The following is a 20,430-nucleotide window of genomic DNA, read 5'->3' as shown; positions in this document are numbered from 1 at the left end:
GAAATATGCTGTTTTTGAAAAAGTTGCGCCTTCTTGAGCGTTTTTTGTTTTAAGAAAGAAATAAATAAAAAACCTAGCGCGCTTCCACATTTTTGCAAGCTTGCATATACACATTTGTGCAGGAATTTACATGCGCTGCAGCGTGCTGAATGCTTTCTGCAAGCAAACCAACTGGTGACGGTGTGGTGAAATCGAACTTTTTAAATCCGAATAGAGCGTTTTGTCTATTATTGTAAGCGTGGAGACCTTCACAAAAGGAGAAATTTTGCAAAAATTGAATGATTCCAAGAATGTTATCGAACCAGTCTTTGAATATACACTGCTCGCCACTTGAATAGGACACCTCTAAACTAGATTTTATAACTTTAATTGCTGCCAAGCCAAGCCATCTAGGAACATAATTTTATTGTTTTAGTTAAGTTAATTTAAATCTAGTAGTGTTGCAAAAATTACAATATTTTTAAAAAGTTGTAAGTATAAAAAAAAAATTGTTAAACAATTAGTAACCAATTGTGCAGTCTTCATTTTGCACCACTTGATTAGGACACATTCCCAAAAAAAAATGTTTAGAATTTTCAAACTTTATTCAAACATTAAAATTACTTAATATATTCTAGTTTAAGGTATTTTGTAACAAAAAAAAATTTTTTTAATAATGTGTTGAGCCACCTTTGTTTTCCAAAACTTCACACATTCGGTTTGGAAGGGATGCGTATAATTTTTCCAAATAACTCAACGTAATCGAGTCCCATGCTAATTTGATAGCTGCCATAAGCTCGGGAACGCTCGAATATTGCTGGCCGGATCCATATACTTCACGTGTTAGCCATCCCCACACATTCTCAATGATGTTTAAGTCCGGCGAATATGGTGGCCACTTTAATACCTCCACGTTTTGGCTTGTTATATACGAATTAACTATCCGAGCCGTATGTATTGGGGCATTATCGTGTTGATAAATCCATTTTAAATTTGCGAAAAGTGTTTGGAAGTGGGGAAAGGCCTCTTTCAATATTGCATTATAGCTTAATGCATTCATGGTAGTTTTAACAAATTTAAGCTGACAGGTGCCATAATAAGAAATGGCCCCCCACACCATAATACCTCCAGCACTGCTGTGCAACTTATCAAGATGGTGTGGTTCTTTTCGAAGATCATGAAAATAGTAGCTGTAGCCATCTGGACCCTCCAAATTAAACTTTTTTTCGTCTGAAAAGACGACACGATGCCACTCCGAAGTCCAGGTCACATGAGCGCGAGCGAAATCAAGGCGTTGCAGCTTCCGAACCGGGTTAAGAGGTGGCTTCTTCTTGATTTTTAGTCTCTTCAGATGTGGAACATTATTGATGACTCGACGCATGGTTGTCAAACTTGCTTTGACGTCACATTTTTGTCTTATCTTTGCCAAAGAGTCGTGCGAATTGGAAGCTTCTCTGATTATAAGTCGCTTGTCCGCGCTAGTAAGTACACTGTGAGTGCGGCCCTTCATGTTTTTGCCATAATTATCCTCATTATTTAAAAAATTGGTTACCACGTGACGGCTCCTGTCGATTTTTTTAGCTATTTTGGCAATAGATAAGCCAGAATCCTTGTAGGCTTGGATTTTGCCTTTCTCCGCTTCAGATAATGAAGTGCCACGCCCCATTTTTACTTTTTAATTTAATTTACTCTTGAATTAAATGAAAAAGCCCAAGTAACTTGAATTTGGCGTGTTTGTGCGAACGATACCGACAAAATAAAATGGATGTTCTATTCAAGTGGCGCAAAAATTTCATTGTACTTTTACGAATGCTCACAAAAAGTGCACACAACTTTATAACGGTTCTATTCCAAATCTTGGAATATACCAGAAAGAGCGAATAAAGTGTGGACACAGATAATATGCAAAAATTCCGTTATTTTATTATTTCGTTTTCGAGTTATGAGTCGATGTAAAGGAAGCATACAGGGTGTCCTATTCAAGTGGCGAGCAGTGTATTTTAAAAAAGTTACATATTGATCCAAATAGCTCATCTCAAGAAGCAATGAACCGCTTAAGAGTGTCTTTAAGAACTTTAATATCAAAATACAAAGGAAAGTTGAATAAAGCCAATAGAAAACTCGATCGCTTTTTATTAAAAAACGAAGACTGGATGAATTCTGTTTTTAATATTCAAACCGAAGGATTCGGATTACTTGAAAAAAGTAATGTAAGTCGTGCGGGCCCTGGTCGTCCAAAAATAGAATTCAGTTCTAGACAGAATCGTTCTAAGAGATACGAAATTGCGAATTTGAGTGCAGAATACAACCATAATGCAGAAAAACTATTGATGGCTAGTAGGTAATTAAAAAATTAAAAAAAAAAAATTAAATTTAAAAAATGCAAAAAAAAATTAAAAAATAAAAAAAAAATTTAAAAAAAAAAAAAAAAAATTAAAAAATTAAAAAAAAAAAAAAATTAAAAACCAAAACAAAAAAAAAACGGGATGTTAAATCGGTTTAGGGGCCTTCTCGTGGCACATCCTGAGTGCTTTAGCAAAAGCAGCTAATCCTAAGCGTAATATATAATTATAAAACAAAATTATCACAAATCCTCTTTAAAAATATATAAATTGATATAAAAAAATTAAAAATATTGATTAGAAGTACATAATTTAATAACAAGTTTCAATGAGAATTAATCAGTTTTTAGAAAAGTCATTATATTCAGTCCGCCATTTCAAATTTTGAAACTCCAATTTCAGATTCGGAATCAGCGACCCCAAGAACATAAGATAACATACTAAAAGTTTTAAATCCATTGATAATTTGGGAGTTATTAATTTTGCCACTTTTTTCCAATCCTGGCCCACTGTGCTGTGGCAAGAACTCATGATGCACCACGCCACTGCAATCGAAGAAAACTGTCACCAAAACTTTCACATTCGACCGAACTTGAAGTGCTCGGGCGTCCGGCACGCTCTTTGTCGTTCACATCTTCTCGGCCTTCTGAGAACATTTTGTGCCACCGATAAACGTTGCTTCGGTCCAAGGTAGCTTCTCCGTATGCCACAGTCAACATTCGTCAAAAATTTGATACAGGTTCATTGATCCATTTTTTTGAATAGGTAAAAATCGAAGACGATCCAAAACACGTGCAAGCAAAGCAGCTGTCAACAATTAAGTGAACATTCAAAAAGACCGAGCTTGTCGGCATAAGTGAGAGACATGAGGACCAACATAACGCCACAAAAAAAATCAAAATTCGATACGAGGTAACCGGCGAAAATTCAAAATTCGCGATACTTTTTGAACACACCTCGTATACATATTCTTTGATCATTCCTATGGCAGCGATATGATAGATTTATCTGATTTTGTGAATACAGTAAAAATCGTCATAGCTCCGATGTTGTTTAGCCTTTATGTATTTTATTTGACATATTTGATGACGGTGGCCCAGCAGGTAGAGCGCTGGCCTCCGATCCAAAAGGCCCGGGTTCGAGTCCGAGGCTCCCAAAAAAAAAAAAAAAACGGTTTCTTTTTCCAAATCTCCACCACTTCTATGCTCTATCGCTCACTTAACAATAGTCACAAATTTCGGCTCCCCGCACCCGCACACCCCCTCGTCCACGTTACTATGGATACAACAATAGAACTTTCGGCACTCCTAGATGGCGCCAGGTGGCAACCCCACCGCTAGGATAAGTCGCTACTGGCTAATCACCAGTACGTTCCAAAAACCAAAGATAAATGAATCCTCAACAAAAAATCGCAGAGGCTCTATGCTCCCGGGTGGAGTGAAAGAATGTAAATTTGATGACTGCAAGGGTATATCAGCTTCGGTTTACCGAAATAAAGTTTTCTGGCGACTCTAGAATTTAAATTAAATTTCATGAAAATCAGACGACTAACTGTACTAGGAACAATTGGTAAAAATATAGAAAATAAATAGAAAATTGTTTAGCCCTTGTGCATTTGGCTCGACATTTGTGGAGACTGCAAGGGTATATAGTTAAGCTTCGGCTATCTGAAGCTAGATCCATTTCTTGTTTATTTTCATACTGGCAGAATAAATCTAATAAATTACATTAATGGTTCCAGAGTGACAGTAATAATTTAACAGAAGGCGAATTTTTATCACGTTACAATGAAAAAATCAAGCACCAACTTTTAAATGATTCGAATAGCGATTCTAGACTATCAAAACAAAGTAGCTACGAATCTTTAATGGAATCGGATTCAGCAGGTAAAGACATTTCGACTAGTATTGTAGATAAGTTTCTGCATGTATTTAAAACTAATAAAAGTCGAAAACCTGTATTAAACAATAAAAAGTTCTTTGAAGAAAGAGAATCTGAAAAGTTGGATAATATTATGCCAGCAGGTGATGTAGTGACATCCAATGTAAATTCTTCTGAAAAACAGAATAGCGAATCAGAAATGCCACATCAACAAAATGAAATTATACTAAGTTCTGAAAGCGATTTTTCAGATAATGAATATGTTGGTTTACTAAAGGGAAGACTAATTAAACCAATGCTCCGAACGGATCAACTCGCTCTGGAAACAAGAGAAGCGCAAAAAAATGAAACCGAAAGAATTCGGAGGCTAGAGAGGAAAAATGCTGTTCTTTCAAAAGCAATTAAAAATAACTTAAAGTTTTTACAGAACTCTGATCTCATACTTGACTATATTGAAAAAACGAAAACATTTATCAAAGTGAATGGGAATCTTGTTAAGCTATTAAAGCCTCATCAGAAAGATGGAGTTAAATTTATGTACGATTCTTGTTATGGCGGCATTGATCTAAACAAGGAAAATTCTGGATCTGGATGTATTTTGGCTCACTGCATGGGCCTTGGAAAAACTCTTCAGGTAAATGAATATAAAGGAATATATAATAATAAATCTACATCAATTTTGTTTTTTAGTTAATTACATTGCTGCATACGGTTACATCTTACAAGGAACTAAGTACATCAAAAATTTTGATACTATGCCCAAAAAGCACAGTCATGAACTGGGCTGACGAATTTCAACAGTGGTTATGTGCAATAGGAGACAGTTACCGTATAAAGGTTTTCGTATTTCCTGATTCCTCGTAAGTTCATTTCTTATAAGCATTTTATAATAAAACAAGAAAGGGAAGCTAGCTTCGGCAAGCCGAAGCTTATATACCCTTGCAGTCGAACAAAATACATTAAGGTTAAACAGCATCGAAGCTATAACGTTTTTTATACCCTTGCAGAGCAAAAGGGTATTATAATTTCAGTCAGAAGTTTGCAACGCAGTGAAGGAGACCCCATAAAGTATATATATTCTTGATCAGCATCACGAGTAGAATCATAATACTTATGTTATGTACTAGACTTCTGCATGAATGCACTCATTTGTGGCATAACAGATCTGTACAGTAGTGTAGTGTGTTCAAAAACACTGCACTCATTCCTTACTGTACAGTATACTCTATAGGTCAGAAGAAGATAGCACAACATATTTAGTGTACTCACTTCGAGTGGGTTCAGTATATGGTTGTACTCTTCGTAAGGAGTACTATATTTTTCCTTTTTATCAACGCTGTATAGCTTGTATGTTGACTGTGAACAACTGTGCAGATGAGTGCAGTATGTTTCAGTTGCCAAAAATTTATTTTCCGAAAAACTGTCCGAAATTGCCACCACTGAAGACATGGTAAACAAAATAATGTTCCTACATTACAATATTAATAACTTAAATATAGGTTCTTTAATAACATAAAATAATTATTATAATTAGTTTAAATTTAAATATAAATAATTTCTAATTTTTTTATTTTATAATAAATACATTTAAAACGAAAAAACAAATCAAATTTTTAATCGGACATACATACTCACGAGAACTATACATATATGTGTGTATGAACCAGTCATGAAGTTTTACTCACTGTACAGTAAGTTAACTGCACACCAAAACACTGCACAGTGGTCGGGCTTGTATGGAACCGCGGCCATAAATACTTCTAGTTGTGCTATCGCTATGAAACTTTCACAAAAAATCTATAAAAATATTATAAATACAATATAAAAAAATTGACCGGATCGTACCACTATATCCTATAGCTTCCATAGGAACGATTGGATCAGTGCAGTCCTAAAATCACTTTTTATGGTCAGATCAGGCTAATATTTTTTATATATATTTATTTTACTTCACTCTTGTCAACAATATAGCTGTTTTTTATAATATTCGCTTCTATACCTTCAATCAATTTTGTTCGCCTTTCGACGGCGCTACCCACTTCGCTGCCCCATACATTAAAAACATATAATCGTGAGAATAAACACTTATAAGAAAAACCTATTCAATTTTTAAGCAAGGGAATAAACAAAAAGAAAAAAGAAATAAAAGAAAAAATAAATCAATAAATGAAAAACGGTTAATAAACACAAACTCAAAAGACGAAGACAGAGCAAGACGAAGAACGGCACAACAAGCACACGAGCGAAAACAAATTTTTGTAGTGCAAAACTGACCCTGAAAAAGTAAAGACGGTGTTAGAATTTTTACGATTTTAGGCACATCTGCAAATTTCTGCAAAAAAAAATTACACATTTATTACCTTAAAAGCCAGTCAAACACATTGGTATACAACTTAATTGTGGATTTTTGTGGCATCACTACTAAAACTTTAGCTAAACATAAAAAGACGTTCAAAATATAGACAAAAAACATGTATTATTTCAAATTTATATAACAAGAACAGTTTAGCAAGCACGTTTTTTTATAATATCTCAAATTTTAGAAAATACCTTCAACTTCAAAATCCATTAAAAATATTTTAAATTTGGACACGTAAAAAATGAACTGACCTCTTCAAAGTTCGGTTTTGCTATGAAATGTTCGCGATGCGCGCAAGCTGCGCTGTGCAAATGAACACCTTCTTACAACTTTAATTCTATTTTTAAAAAGAACCGTTAGTTTTACAGAAAAATAAAGTTTGCCATCAAGAAGTTTGGACAATTTAGAAACGATTTGTTTACTTTTCGTACATTTTTGTTGTTATGACTTTTTTTATTTTTGGCCTATGGGCGCAACCACTGTGCACTGTACAGTGCGTTGACTACTGCACACCAGTTTTGCTGTCCTCATTAACAGCTGTACAACTATGGAATGAGTGAGACTACTGTCATTCAAAACAGACAATACTACCCTATTCACTCACACCCAAATGTACTGTGCAGAAAAAATAGTGTGCCCACTTTTAGAATAAGTGATTCATTTGTCGTTTTGGATGCATTCATGCAGAAGTCTATTATGTACGTCTGTCCGTCTGGCCGTCTGTCCGTCTGTCTGTTTCTCTTCAAACTAGTCTCTCAGTTTTAAAGCTATCTTGCTGAAACTTTCCAAAAGGTGTGTAGTTATTGCACGCAGTATATAAGTCGGAACGAGCCAGATCGGCCGACTATATCGGATAGCTCCAATACGAGAGAATGAAATAAAAAATTCCCAGGCCGCTGTTTTTGATCAGATCGACTTGAATTCTTCCAGATGGCGTTTTCTAACTACTATTGAATTTCGGATAACTCTATCATATAGCTGCCATAGGAGAGATCGAAAATTATATATAGAATTAATGGAAATAAATTGATAACATCGTTGTTTTTTATCCCACGTGCATGATTTTTTGAATATCAAGTTTTTTAACAACGATATAAAATTGAGAAAAAAGTTTCATAAAAATCGGACAACTATATCATATAGCTGTCATAGGAAAGATCGAAAAATCTATATAGAAATAATGGAAGTAAAATTATAACATCGTGGTTTTTCATCAGACAAGTATGATTTTTTGAAATATAGAGTTTTCTTACGACTCCTTAATTACGTATTAAATTTGATCAAAATCGGACAACTATATCTATACATAGCTGCGATATGAACAATAGTCAAAAATATGGAAAACAAGAAAGGAAGCTAGCTTCGGCAAGCCGAAGCTTATATACCCTTGCAGTCATCAAATATGTCGAACAAAACGCATAAAGGCTAAACAACATCGAAACTATAACGATTTTTCTATTCATTTTCCATATTTCCGACTATGGATCATATGGGAGCTATATGATATAGTTGTCCGATTTTGATCAAATTTAATTCGTAATTCAAGAGTCGTAAGAAAACTCTATATTCCAAAAATCATGCTTGTCTGATAAAAACAACGATGTTATAATTTTATTTCCATTATTTCTATATAGATTTTTCGATCTTTCCTATGGCAGCTATAAGATATAGATGACCGATTTTTATGAAACTTTTTTCTCAATTTTATATCGTTGTTAAAAAACTTGATATTCAAAAAATCATGCACGTGGGATAAAAAACAACGATGTTATCAATTTATTTCCATTAATTCTATATATAATTTTCGATCTCTCCTATGGCAGCTATATGATAGAGTTATCCGATTTTGTTCAAATTTAATCCGAAATTCAATAACAGTTAAAAAACTCCATCTTGAAGAAATCAAGTCGATCTGATCAAAAACAACAGAGTGAGAATTTTTTATTTCATTCTCTTGTATTGGAGCTATCCGATATAGTCGGCCGATCCGGCCCGTTCCGACTTATATACTGCGTGCAACAACTACACATCTTTTGGGAAAGTTTCAGCACGATAGCTTTAAAACTGAGAGACTAGTTTGCGCGGAAACGGACAGACGGACAGACGGACAGACGGACAGATGGACAGACGGACAGACGGACAGACGTACATACATATTTCGAATCTGCTCGTGATGCTGATCAAGAATATATATACTTTATGGGGTCCGAGGTGTCTCCTTCACTGCGTTGCAAACTTCTGACTGAAATTATAATACCCTTTTGCTCTGCAAGGGTATAAAAATCGTTATAGCTTCGATGTTGTTTAGCCTTTATGGATTTTGTTCGACATATTTGATGACTGCAAGGGTATATAAGCTTCGGCTTGCCGAAGCTAGCTTCCTTTCTTGTTCTTCTATTGATTTTTCATATTTTCGACTATTGTTATTATGGTAGCTATATGATATACATAGTCGTCCAATTTTGATGAAATTCAATTCGTTATTCAAATGTCGTTGGAAACCTCTACACTTCAAAAATTATGATTGTCTGATGAAAAACAACGGTATTATCATTTTATTTCCGTTAATTCTATACGGATTTTTCGATCTTTCCTATGGCAGCTATATGATATAGTTGTCCGATTTTTATGACATTTTTTTTCTCGGTTCAAGGGTAGGTAACAAAATTGATGTTGTAAAAATCATGTTCGTGGAATAAAAAAAAACGACTTTATAATTTTTTTTTCCACTATTTATCAGGCAGGCTCCGGTTTTTCACTTTCACAAGATTCTCTCGTTTTCGTTTTTGAAAACGAGAATTGGTGCTCCGGTTTTCACTTTCACAAGAATTTTTCGTTTTCAAAAACGATCAAATTTTTTTTTTGTCGAAATGAAAAGTAAATGCCTTTTTCTACATCAAATCGGTTCTTAATTGCAAAAGTAAAAAAATAGTTGATTCCTTGGTCTATTGATGTTCATTTCCCACCCTCAGTATATCAATCTAATTCGTATTTATTTTTTAAATAATTATTTTCTGACCCCATCTTGATTTCATAAAAAAATATTTGCCGTCTGCAACAACAAATTTCGTTTTGCTCAGGGGTCGATAAACCTCTTGCTAAAAGTTATCGTAAATGCTGCCGTTCTTGTAGTGGAACAAAACAACCACTTAAAAATACTTATAAAATGAAAACAAAGAATAAAATATTTGTAAAAAAAAGTTAAATAAGCTTTTTATAAATAAATATGATTAATTTAGTTTCTTAAATGGCAAAAGTGCAGTAAAAAAGTGGTTGAGAATAGTGGAATGAAAGCTGCAAAAAAGGTGGCAGCCCCTTATTGTGGGAAACAGCTGATTTCTGATGGAGGCTTTTTTGAACTTTCAAAAATGTAAGTAAGACAACTTAATTTACCGATCGTCAGACATATTAAAAACACATGTGCTGCATCTAAAATGTCTCGAATTTTTTAATTCAATCAATTTCTGCCTTTTTTTTGGCTTCAAAACAGTCAATTGAAAATATGAAAGGCATTTTTTCGCGTTGTTTACTTTTGACCAAAAAAAGTCAGCTGTTTGAACCATTCCGATAACGAAACGATGACAAAAAGTTTGTGAAAACCGGAGCACCTAAAACGAAAACGTACGTTTTCGCCCAAAAACGAAAACGAGAAAAAAAAGTAAAAACCGGAGCCTGCCTGTATATATATATTTATCGATCTTTCCTATGGCAGCTATATGATAGTGTTGTCCGATTTTAATAAAATTTAATCCGAAATACAATAGCAGTTAGAAAACTCCATCTTGAAGAATTCAAGTCGATCTTATCAAAAACAACGGAGTTAGAATTTTGGATTTCAATCTCTGGTATGGGAGCTATCCTATATAGTCGTCCGATCCGGCCCGTTCCGACTTATATACTGCGTGCAACAACTACACACCTTTTGGAAAGTTTCAGAAGTTAAAGCTATCTTGAAACTGAGAGACTAGTTTGAAGAGAAACAGACAGACGGACAGACGGCCAGACGGACAGACGGACAGACGTACATAAGTATTATGATTCTACTCGTGATGCTGATCAAGAATATATATACTTTATGGGGTCTGAGGTGTCTCCTTAACTGCGTTGCAAACTTCTGACTGAATGTATTGTATTTAATGTATTTTGTTCGACTGCAAGGGTATATAAGCTTCGGCTTGCCGAAGCTACCTTCCTTTCTTGTTTCATGGTAAATTTTATGAACTTATTATTATGAAAATAATTAACACAAAATATTATTTTTTTTTTTATTTCCAATAAACTATTATTTTTTTTAAAAGTGAATTTTTTTTCTGATTTTTTTGGCTTTTTCAGAGGTCGCCCAGAGTATAGAGCTGGGAGAAAAAAATTTTAAAGCATTGTTATGAAGCCTAACGGTGTATTTGCTTAATACATTTTAATTAATAGATATTGAACTTGCATAAAACGCTTATAACAGTGAAAAAAAAATTTTCCCAATATGTGATTATAAAGCTGTGAATTATGCAAAAACACGCGTTTTTGGGACATTTGAGTGTGCGTAGAAGCTGATTGGCTATTGATATTAACAAATCCAAAAACTTATATTCTTATTTTGATTAGTAGAAGTGAAAAATAAGAAAAAATCAACTTAAACATTTTTTTGTCGCACAGTGTAATTTCTGAGGTCTAATTGGAAATTTAAATAACAGGAGTATTCATTACATAAGTACGCGGGAATGCGCAAAGAACAATGGAAAATCATTAATTAAGTGGTCCCAGGTGGGTCCCAGATGGCTTCCTTGTGGTACATCAGAGGTAACTCTGATGTCTCTAAAAAGGAATCAATAGGAACTGACTTACAGAGCCAAGTGCTTTACTGAAGTCTGTGCAACGGAATGAATAAGGTAAAAAGCTTGAGAAGGGGCTTACACAGTGCATTAGCACAGTGTTTAAGAATACACCCAGGACTCTCGACAGGACCTCGGGAGTAAACTAGTGTAATACGTTGAAGATCCAAAAGTAGGGAGCTTTCGTTTAAAGTGGGACGAAACTCAGTCATAATCAACTAATATTTCAACCCATTCTGTTGCACTTCAGAAAAAAAATTGCCGATATTGTGTTGCCATATCTATGAGTGCGTCGCCTTATCTTTGTGGATACGTTTTTCTTTTTTTTAGACTTTGGTTGTTTATTTTGAATCTTCTCTTACGAGACTAAAAAAATTTGTTAAAATCTTAAAGTACTACATTATTCTAACAGTTTGTTAAACTGTATTTATGTTAGACTGTCCTAATAGTTGTCGCTGGATGGGACGGTCGTTACGACAAAGGCGGGAACGGCTACATATTGTGCAGTAATTTTCCATGTGCTGCGCTATTACATCTCGGACGGGGAGTATATTCAAGTCTTTCTGAATATTTCCACTCCGAACGTACCACGGTGCCCCGGTAATAGTTCTCAGGATCTTTGCTTGGGATCTCTGCACGATTTCTACGTTGCTGTTGCTGGCACTCGCTCAGAACTGGGAGCCATAAGTCTAGATTGGTTTAAAAACTGTGTCGTTGAGAAGGACCTTGTAGTCCAGACAGAGGGGGAGCGGGAGTTTATAAGCCAATGCAGACTGTTTGCCTTGAGTCTTAGGTGAGTTCGTTTAGCTTCAATATGCATGCGCCAGGTAAGCCGTTTATTTAAAGTAAACGTTACTTGTTTACATTTTTGATCATTTACTTTACGTTACTTTTCTACGCCTGTCCGAGAGCCATTTCTCCACTACATCTAGATGGGCCGCAAGTTGCGCTGAAGCTTGTTGTGGACATTTAGATCGGCTGAGGATCGCAGTGTCGTCGGCAAACGTAGACATAGTCAGTTGTCTGCTCGTAAACATATCAGAAGTGTAGAGTTGGTATAAAGTTAGCCCGAGAACGCTGCCTTGAGGAACTCCAAATATCCTGTTATGACTTATGACATATATGACTTCAGGAGTTTATGCGTGTTATTTTAATTTTATGTATTAGGCCGTCATGCTTGAGAGATGTCCAAAAATACTGCAGTGCAGTATTTCCTATTTTCAAATGCACTTCGAATTTCTGATGTTTTGCTGCGGTTCACCCGTTCGATAGTTCCATGTTTTTCGCGAAAGCAGAATGGATGTGCTGGGATAATATTGTGTCAACAGCGCATAGTGGGAGTTCTTTAAGCATTTCCAGAGTTATGAGATCGTGCAGATTTTCTCGGTTGTAGCTGCTCTTTTATAATTTTTATGACTTTGCATGGTCGAAATACAATTGGTTCGGGAATAGGAAAGTCTTCTTCAGTTTGCGATCTTATATTGCGCAAGATTTTAGCTGGGTTTGGCTGGAAACCCAACGGTTATTGTCGTAACCGTTACTGTTGGAGGACTCAGTATTGAGTGGGCTTTCCATAGTGGAAATTTTGAGCTGGATGGAGATAGTTGTTCTATATAGCGTTGTTGGGATCTGTCTTCTTCTTCTTGTAGTGCCTTAGTGAGTCGGCGTGACGCTTCTTATAGCTGTTGCTTTGCAGATGGCTATCGAAGTAATTGCCATTTGCACCGGGAACGACGCTTTGCAAGAACTAGCTGGATTATTTCTGCATTCGTATGCTTTGTGTTATGTGTTGTGTTTTCCCTTCGTGGTGTTGCGATTTGAGCCGCTGAAGCCAAAACTGACTCTAGCATGCTTAAGGTTCTGTTGATGTCATTTTCGCCAGTTAGCTGTGGTGTAAGTTCGATGTGCGAGCTTACGTATTTTTTGAATTTGAGTCAGTTTGTGCTGTTAGAGGTTAACATGACGTCGGTACTAACTGGCTGTTGGCTTAGGCTAAAAAGTACAGGCGAGTGGTCTGATGATAAATCCGAGAGAGAAATGGCGCTAATCAGTTTTTGTGGGATGTTTTTTGTAACTGCGAAGTCAATCAAGTCTGGCAGTTTTCTGGGGTCACTAGGCCAGTGTGTAGGTGAGCCAGGGGAAACGCAGTCAAGTTTATTGCTAGGTTTTATAATTGCTTAATACAGTTGTCTAGTCGTAAAACTCCCAACAAATGCAGGTGCAGGGGAAACTCCGCATAGTAACAGCGGGAGGAGCTACATGGGGAAGAGCGTACCCTGCGTCGGTTCACAAGAGAGTGAGGATCTGCTGAGGGCCAGGCCGAAGAAGATCTAGTGGAGTTCTGCGAAAGGTACCCGGCTTCGATTTACACGAGGGTGAGGACCTGCCGAGGGCCAGGCCGACGAAGTCCCGACCAAACTCCTGGAGCGAAGAGTGTTGACTGCAGGCAGCGCTGCTTAGCCCCGCTAGTGAGGTTTCTGCTTAACAAGTTGTGAGATACCAGTAGCAAGCCTATTACGCGATCCGAAAGACTCGGTAAGGCAGCGGACTCGAGATTGGAGTGCCGCCGCAGGAGTTGACATGGGAGTCATCATCGTCGCCAGACAGCAGCGTTCCAGATCGAATCAAATAATAAAATCGAGAACCAATCTCCCTATTGCTAAATCTAACCATATTTTTGTGTAGTTTTTGGTCGGGATCATGCAACAATAAATTGAGTAGGACGAACACACAAACTCAGCTGAGCTAGCCGCTCGTTTACGTAGCGAGCAAACAGTAAAAAAAAACAGTTCGTTACAAGCTGCAACACCGATAAAGTGAGATATGCAGCCTGGTAAAATGATTTAATTTTTGTGACTTGCACTGGTTATTTTTTATGCACAAAATACATCGGGGTCACCAAATGTGGAGCTTATAAGCTTTCTTATTAGCTATTGAAATTAAACGACGAAAATTTAGGTTTTGATTTCTGGAAAGGCAGCGTTTGACAAAAATGGTTCGCGGGATCGAAAAGAAGTGTTTGAATAACATCTGAGAAGCGATTTCTGACCCAAAGTTTAAGCTAACAAGCAACAAGAGAGCAATAGAAAAGATAGAGAGAGAGAGCGATGGTAACTATGCAGATAAGATTAAGAGAAACTAATTATCTGCTGCGGCTGGATGTTAACTTTTTTTTGTTGATATTCTGTGATAATCACGCTTTACTGCTAGAAACAGCGAGACATTTTCTCAATTTGATTAAGTACAATTTAATATACCGAGGAGAAGTCAACCTGACTACCTCACGTGCTAACCGCACTGATATATACATATTTATAGCCGTATTTCTACTGTTTATGGGGAAGACAACGAATGTGCCACCCAAGTTATGTGTAAGTTAGTAGGTTTTATTTATTTATTTTTATTTTTATTTTTTTTTTTTGTATAGGGGCGAAAGCTTGAAGAGCCGAAGTCTGGGTTTATCACCCAGTAAAACCCTGATCCTACTCTCCTCTTCCCTCTCACGGTACAACCGCAGGGTTTAACCTTGGGTATTACTTCGCGAGGGGGAGATGGCCTGACAAACCGCAACTAGTAATTAAACTTGGTTAGAAGACGATTACGATGAAGTTCAGCGCGACGCATGGCTTTTAGGACAAAGACTGTAATTTTGCTTACGGCATCCCAATTGTTTTGTGAGCCTAGTAGCGTATCCATCAGGTCAGAGACCATGAACAACTTTCCAATTGCTAAGCTGAGCTCATGGCTTATAGCTTCAAATCTCGGACAGACAAAGACAACATGTTCTGCGTCTTCGATTGCCCAAGCACAGTGTGTGCAGCACGTGTCTGTCTCGTGCCCAAACCTATGAAGATAGGATTTGAAGCACCCATGTCCTGTCAATAGTTGCGTCATGTAGAAGTCAACTTGTCCGTGCTTTCTTTCTGCCTAACGCTCCACATCGGGCAGTAGCTTATACGTCCACCTACCTTTTAAGCTATCACTCCATTGGCTTTGCCACGCTGAGACCACGCGGGCTCTAATCTCATCGATCGAAGGATTTTCGCCGGCCAGCTCCTGCGCCTGATTTGCGAGCAGGTCTAGGGTCGTCATGGCGGCTAGGAACAATGCAATATCATCGGAAATGGTCCGAAAGCCGCATATAACTCGGAGTGCGGCGCGTCTGTATGCCGCCTTGCATGACCGGCTACATGTAGGCGAGGTCGCATACATGATTGTGGATTTCACCACATTTGCCAGAAGGCGCCTACTCTGTTGTTTTGGCCCTCTTTAACATTCCCTAACATTCTAGCTATGGACGTGGCGAGTTTTGTTGCTCGTCACTTCTAGATGGAATAAGCCGGTGATCCAAGATTACGCCAAGGTACCTAATGCTTCGCTACTGCGATGACGGCAATATCGCTTGCGAAGCCAATGTTGCTCCTTCAGGGAGCTGTAAGTTGAGAATTCCGTCGTACATGCAGTTCCAGAGGGTAGGGCCCAGGACCGAGCCCTGAGCCAACCCCTGCTGAAACTGTGTAGCTTCGACGGACCTCCTCAGCGTCGTATAGAAGCTGCCTGTTGCTAAGATACTCTGAAATGAGCCGCTTATATACCTTTTCTACTGTATCAAGCATGCAGAGTGGTTTATAGGCCGCAAGGTTATCATTTTGATTGCCCTTGGGTAATAGTACCAGTCTCTGTATTTTCCAGGCTTCAGGGAACGTTCTCTGAGTGAAACAGGCATTGAAGAGCCTGGGCAACTTCAGCTAAGCGTGGGGTGCTTGCAGTTTTCGCCATGTGTTTTTGCGCATAGTATGTAGCGTGCCTCTTTGCTGCAGCTTTTGGACACGTGATCGAGCCCACCTCAGTTAAAACACGCTTTGGACAAGTCGACCTTGCTACGGCAGTGCAAGGCCATGTGACCAAATGCGAGGCATTTGTAGCATCGCTTTGGCTCTACTGTCTTTCACATTCTACAGTGCGACCAATCGATGCGGATTTTTCCGTCCGCTACGATCTTCTCCGCAAGAACGGGCGGAATGCTCATCTTGGCTATTAGCGTGCCCCCGTATGCCTTCCTGAGGGAAGGGATGGCCGCTGGTGGAATATCGCCTTCGTAGTCCCTAATCTCAACCTGGACTATCCTCCTTCAATTCTTTAACCTCTGCCTTATCAGACAAAGTCTCCTGCGTAGCCTTCTGTAGCTTGGATGTAGCTGGGTCGGCCGTTTTCATCATTTTGATGAGGTGATGATCTCGCCCCTACCAGTCATGCAGATGCCTTTACCGCAATCTTTGTGTTGCTGCAAAGTTGGGTTATTTTTTACCAACTTCAAGACTTCGGCACACTGAATACCCTCGCCACACTTGATTCTGCGCCTACTGCTTTTTCGGTTTCTTGATAACCGTTGACCATTCTCTTGCGCCCTCCGTCGCGCCTTTGGCCGCATGGCTCGGCGGAAGAGGACCAGAACTTTTTTTTGCTGCACTGGCGTAGGTGATGGATTTCACCACCTTATTGCTTGTGCCGCAAGGCTGAGGCACCTTCTGCCTTTTTGGCGCAGAGAGCTTACCGGCTCTAGGGCTCTCTCGTTGCCTTAGGTGTGGGCTTTTGCTCACTGGGATTCATAGGGGCCGTCTCCAGGATCTGTACAGCTGACTTCTGAAGGGCGATGATCTGCTGGACGAGTTGCTTCATAGGAATCGTCAACATCACCCTCGTCTTGCCTATCATCATACTGTTTAATTGGGACAGTTTCGCCCCGATCGCGCCTATGACTCCGTCTATATCGCCATTGGCGATAAGCGGAACCAGTCTCTGCTCGGAAATTGCGCTGAAGTGGAAGACCCCAGCTCGGAAATTGCGCTGAAGTGGAAGACCCCAGTATCTGTGGGACCTCCAGCATGCGCCGTTTCCGGCTGTTCCTGCTCTACTGCAGGCGAGAAAATGGGTGGATATTTTGGCACCTTTGTCGGTGATCTCCCCATTTTACTGCTCTTCCTGAGGGGGTCAGCTTCCGGCGCAGCAATGTTTTTAGCTGTTGCGCTTTCAGCCTTGCCCTGGGGCGCCTCCTTAATACTGCTAAATTACTTTAATAATTCCTTTTTTGTCTTTAACCTAACGCCTACGTGTATGCTGCACTTTATGTCGGAGGAGAGCTTTCTTTAGAGCTTTCCCCGCGGGTTGACAGGTCGGCTTGCGCTCGCTACGAGTTGGCAACTCTGCAGCGCAGCTGATCAGTCAACTGACCACGAATATGGCAGACCCAATCACACAATTCGGAAAATTGAGTAAAAAGGGCTTTCACTCACCGGCAGGGGGGTATCACCCCTTCATCCCAGTGCCGAGCCGACGCTGCTGGAGTTAGAGGGATTCTGGGGTCCAGAGAAGACCTCCGCACACTGGTAAGTTTTACTTTTTGACAACTTTGTGTGACTACAATCCCACTTCTTCACTTATAGGTGACGCACACGCGGTTTCTTTCGGTGAAAACTTGAACTTGAACTCGGATATAAAACACGTCCGGCACGCAACGACTTTTTCACAAATCTTTGAATGTATGCGACAGTGTATGTTGCTACCCAGAAATTTGTCATGAACTGCGCGCTAGCCGAAAGCTTGGTTTTTTATTCAAAAAGTTCCCAAATGCAGCTTAGCTAAAAAGACAACATAGACAAAGATAAAGAAAAAGAAACTTGAAGAGCGGATTTGAGAACTACAGGTTCAACGTCACACCTATGCGCACTTGACTAGGTTGTGTCGATATGCTCTGAACATACTCCAAATCGATGAGCAGAACGGCTTGAAAACGGCTCTCTGGATGATACCCGTAGCTGTACGGATCATTGCTCTCTGACGGTATCCAAACGGCTATTTTAGAGATGAAATTTTTTCCTTTTTCAACAACACGATGCTCCCGACCGCAGTCTTCAAGCAAAGAAAATAGATGAACTGAAGTCCCCAATTTCCGAAAATCGCTTTCCTAAAAAAGTAAGAGTATCATTATAAGAACAATCAATAGGACCCTGAACAATGAAAGCTGAAACAGATTTATGATTTGGCAGTCATCCCTCCAGAAATGATCCAACCAAGCTTGGCGTTCAGAAGTGTTGTCAACTTGCTATCCAAATGAATTTGCCCCATAGAAATTATTTCGAAAAACATACCAGCTTCAACAAACAGGTCAATGCGTTTCAATTTGTTAAAGTGAGGATCAGCGAACGAAATAATTTGTGGAATCCTCCATTTTATTGTATTTATTTCGAAATAAGGCTGATAAACAGATATACTAGGAGTCACAACACCTGCTTATGATGCACGATGGCTGGCATCCCGTGATTGCGCAAGAGTATCGAATGAGTATAATAAAAAATGATGCTTCATGCGACAATGTGTGCAATCGGTTGACTTACATTGCTGCAAATTGTCCGCTAACAGTTAATAAAAAGGTGCATGGTGTCTGCTTCTCTAAAAATCGGTAACAATAGCTCAGCAATATGCCAATCTTCATTCCATTTTTCACGCGTTCTCTGTTCCAGCTTATAAGCGCAGATATGAATTAAAAGTCAATCCAAAATTTGTTGCGTAGTGGCCAGGGTACGGATTGCACGAAGATGAGAATACAAAAAATCGCTGAGCTCCCGAAGACCCTTGGCAGATCACTTCTCGACACCCTTCAATCCAAATATTGCCTGTACGTGTGCCTGAAAATGTAAAACTTTATTATCAAATCGATTTATCAATAAATTCAGAGCCTTTTGATATTTTGCATTTGACGGTTCGAGTGAGCGTATGGTCTCCAGTGGCACGCCGCCTAAACTAGGCCGTTAATACTGAAGTTTTTCAATTGTATTTAGCTCGTCATCATTGCCGTTGTGAAGGTTGCAAGAAAATCCAATCGGAGTAGGATCCATGAAAAGGCGCAATCTCCAAAGCTAGCAATCGAGGTTTTCTAGACCGCAAAGAAAGACGTACACAATTTGTGATATCCAGACACGTCCAATTGGCAGCTGTGGCCCAGCAAATGCCAATTTGCGTGGGACCGCTAAGCCTCGATTTAGCTTAGCCTCCACATTGTAGCGAATAGGTAAAAAGGAAACAGCTGATCGCAAGCTTCCCTGCGCCACCTAGAGGAGGATAATGGTATTAGTTAGCGTGAGATGTAATCTCCCTGCAGTTCTGGCTGTCACCTGGTGTCTCGTGGCATTCAAGCAATCAATGTGCAGGAAAGGAAAAGGAACATTCCTAAGTTTCCCCCTTTTTCTCACTCTTATAATACGATTTCGTTGCTTCCACCCGACGGCGGCACGACTCCAAATTTGTCTTCTATTCTTTCGTTTTTCTAATTGCACTGTTGTCATTCTCCGTTAGAAACAAAAAATTGGTTTTCGATGGAAAATACGGTTAAGGGGCGCTCGACTTATGTATACTCTTTTGATGTTAAAGTTCTTAAAATATTAAATATAATATAATATATAAGATTATATACATATATAATATATTTTATACATACAACATTATTTAAATTATTGAACCAAGATAACCATAACATAACATTGATTGCAAATATAGATAATAACTCGCGTGTCATTTATGGTCGGTTATACCCAAAAAAGAAGGGTATACTGAAAGGGTGAAAAATAAAATTGAACTGCCCATTCTTTTGCGTTGTGCGTTGAACAGTTAGTTGTGAAATTACTTAATTTGCGCAACGGGCAGCGGAATTGTTTAAAAATCATGTAAGTGTCGTTAAGATTAAAAAAAATATTATGTAATTTATTACAAACTTTTTTAAATCTTTTTAGGATTCAGCCTGTATGCACGATAAATTCTTTTGAAAGGTGAGTTGGCTTTAAATTAAAAAAAAGTAATACATAAATAATATGTAATAATAAAAATGTTTTTTGTACCATAGATTGACGCAAAACAGCCGATGTCCTGCAAATATTCCACATAAATGGTAAACAAAAACTTTCTAATTTCATATTATTTATGTACTTATCTCTTATGTTACAAAATAAGATTTATTAATAAAATAAAAAAAAAATAAATATATGTATAT

General features: G+C 38.3%; 1 protein-coding gene across 2 annotated transcripts in view; it reads left to right on the top strand.

Annotated features, from left to right (window-relative positions):
- The window catches only part of LOC108101655 (transcriptional regulator ATRX homolog), a 467,254-nt gene that overhangs the window by 95,532 nt on the left and 351,292 nt on the right, over positions 1–20,430 (top strand). For both annotated transcript variants that reach the window (XR_006245477.1, XM_043208182.1), the window contains exons 5-6: positions 4,063–4,836; positions 4,893–5,062. Coding sequence is in view for 1 of the 2 variants with exons in the window: in XM_043208182.1 (XP_043064117.1) it covers positions 4,063–4,836; positions 4,893–5,062 (944 nt within the window). In the remaining variant the exon portion in view is untranslated. The remainder of the gene's footprint in view (positions 1–4,062; positions 4,837–4,892; positions 5,063–20,430) is intronic.

This window comes from Drosophila ficusphila, unplaced genomic scaffold, assembly GCF_018152265.1.
Source record: "Drosophila ficusphila isolate 14025-0441.05 unplaced genomic scaffold, ASM1815226v1 contig_414, whole genome shotgun sequence".
Taxonomy (NCBI): domain Eukaryota; kingdom Metazoa; phylum Arthropoda; class Insecta; order Diptera; family Drosophilidae; genus Drosophila; species Drosophila ficusphila.
The sequence above is the reverse complement of the archived record's forward strand: the minus strand, read 5'-3'. Positions and strand labels throughout refer to the sequence as shown.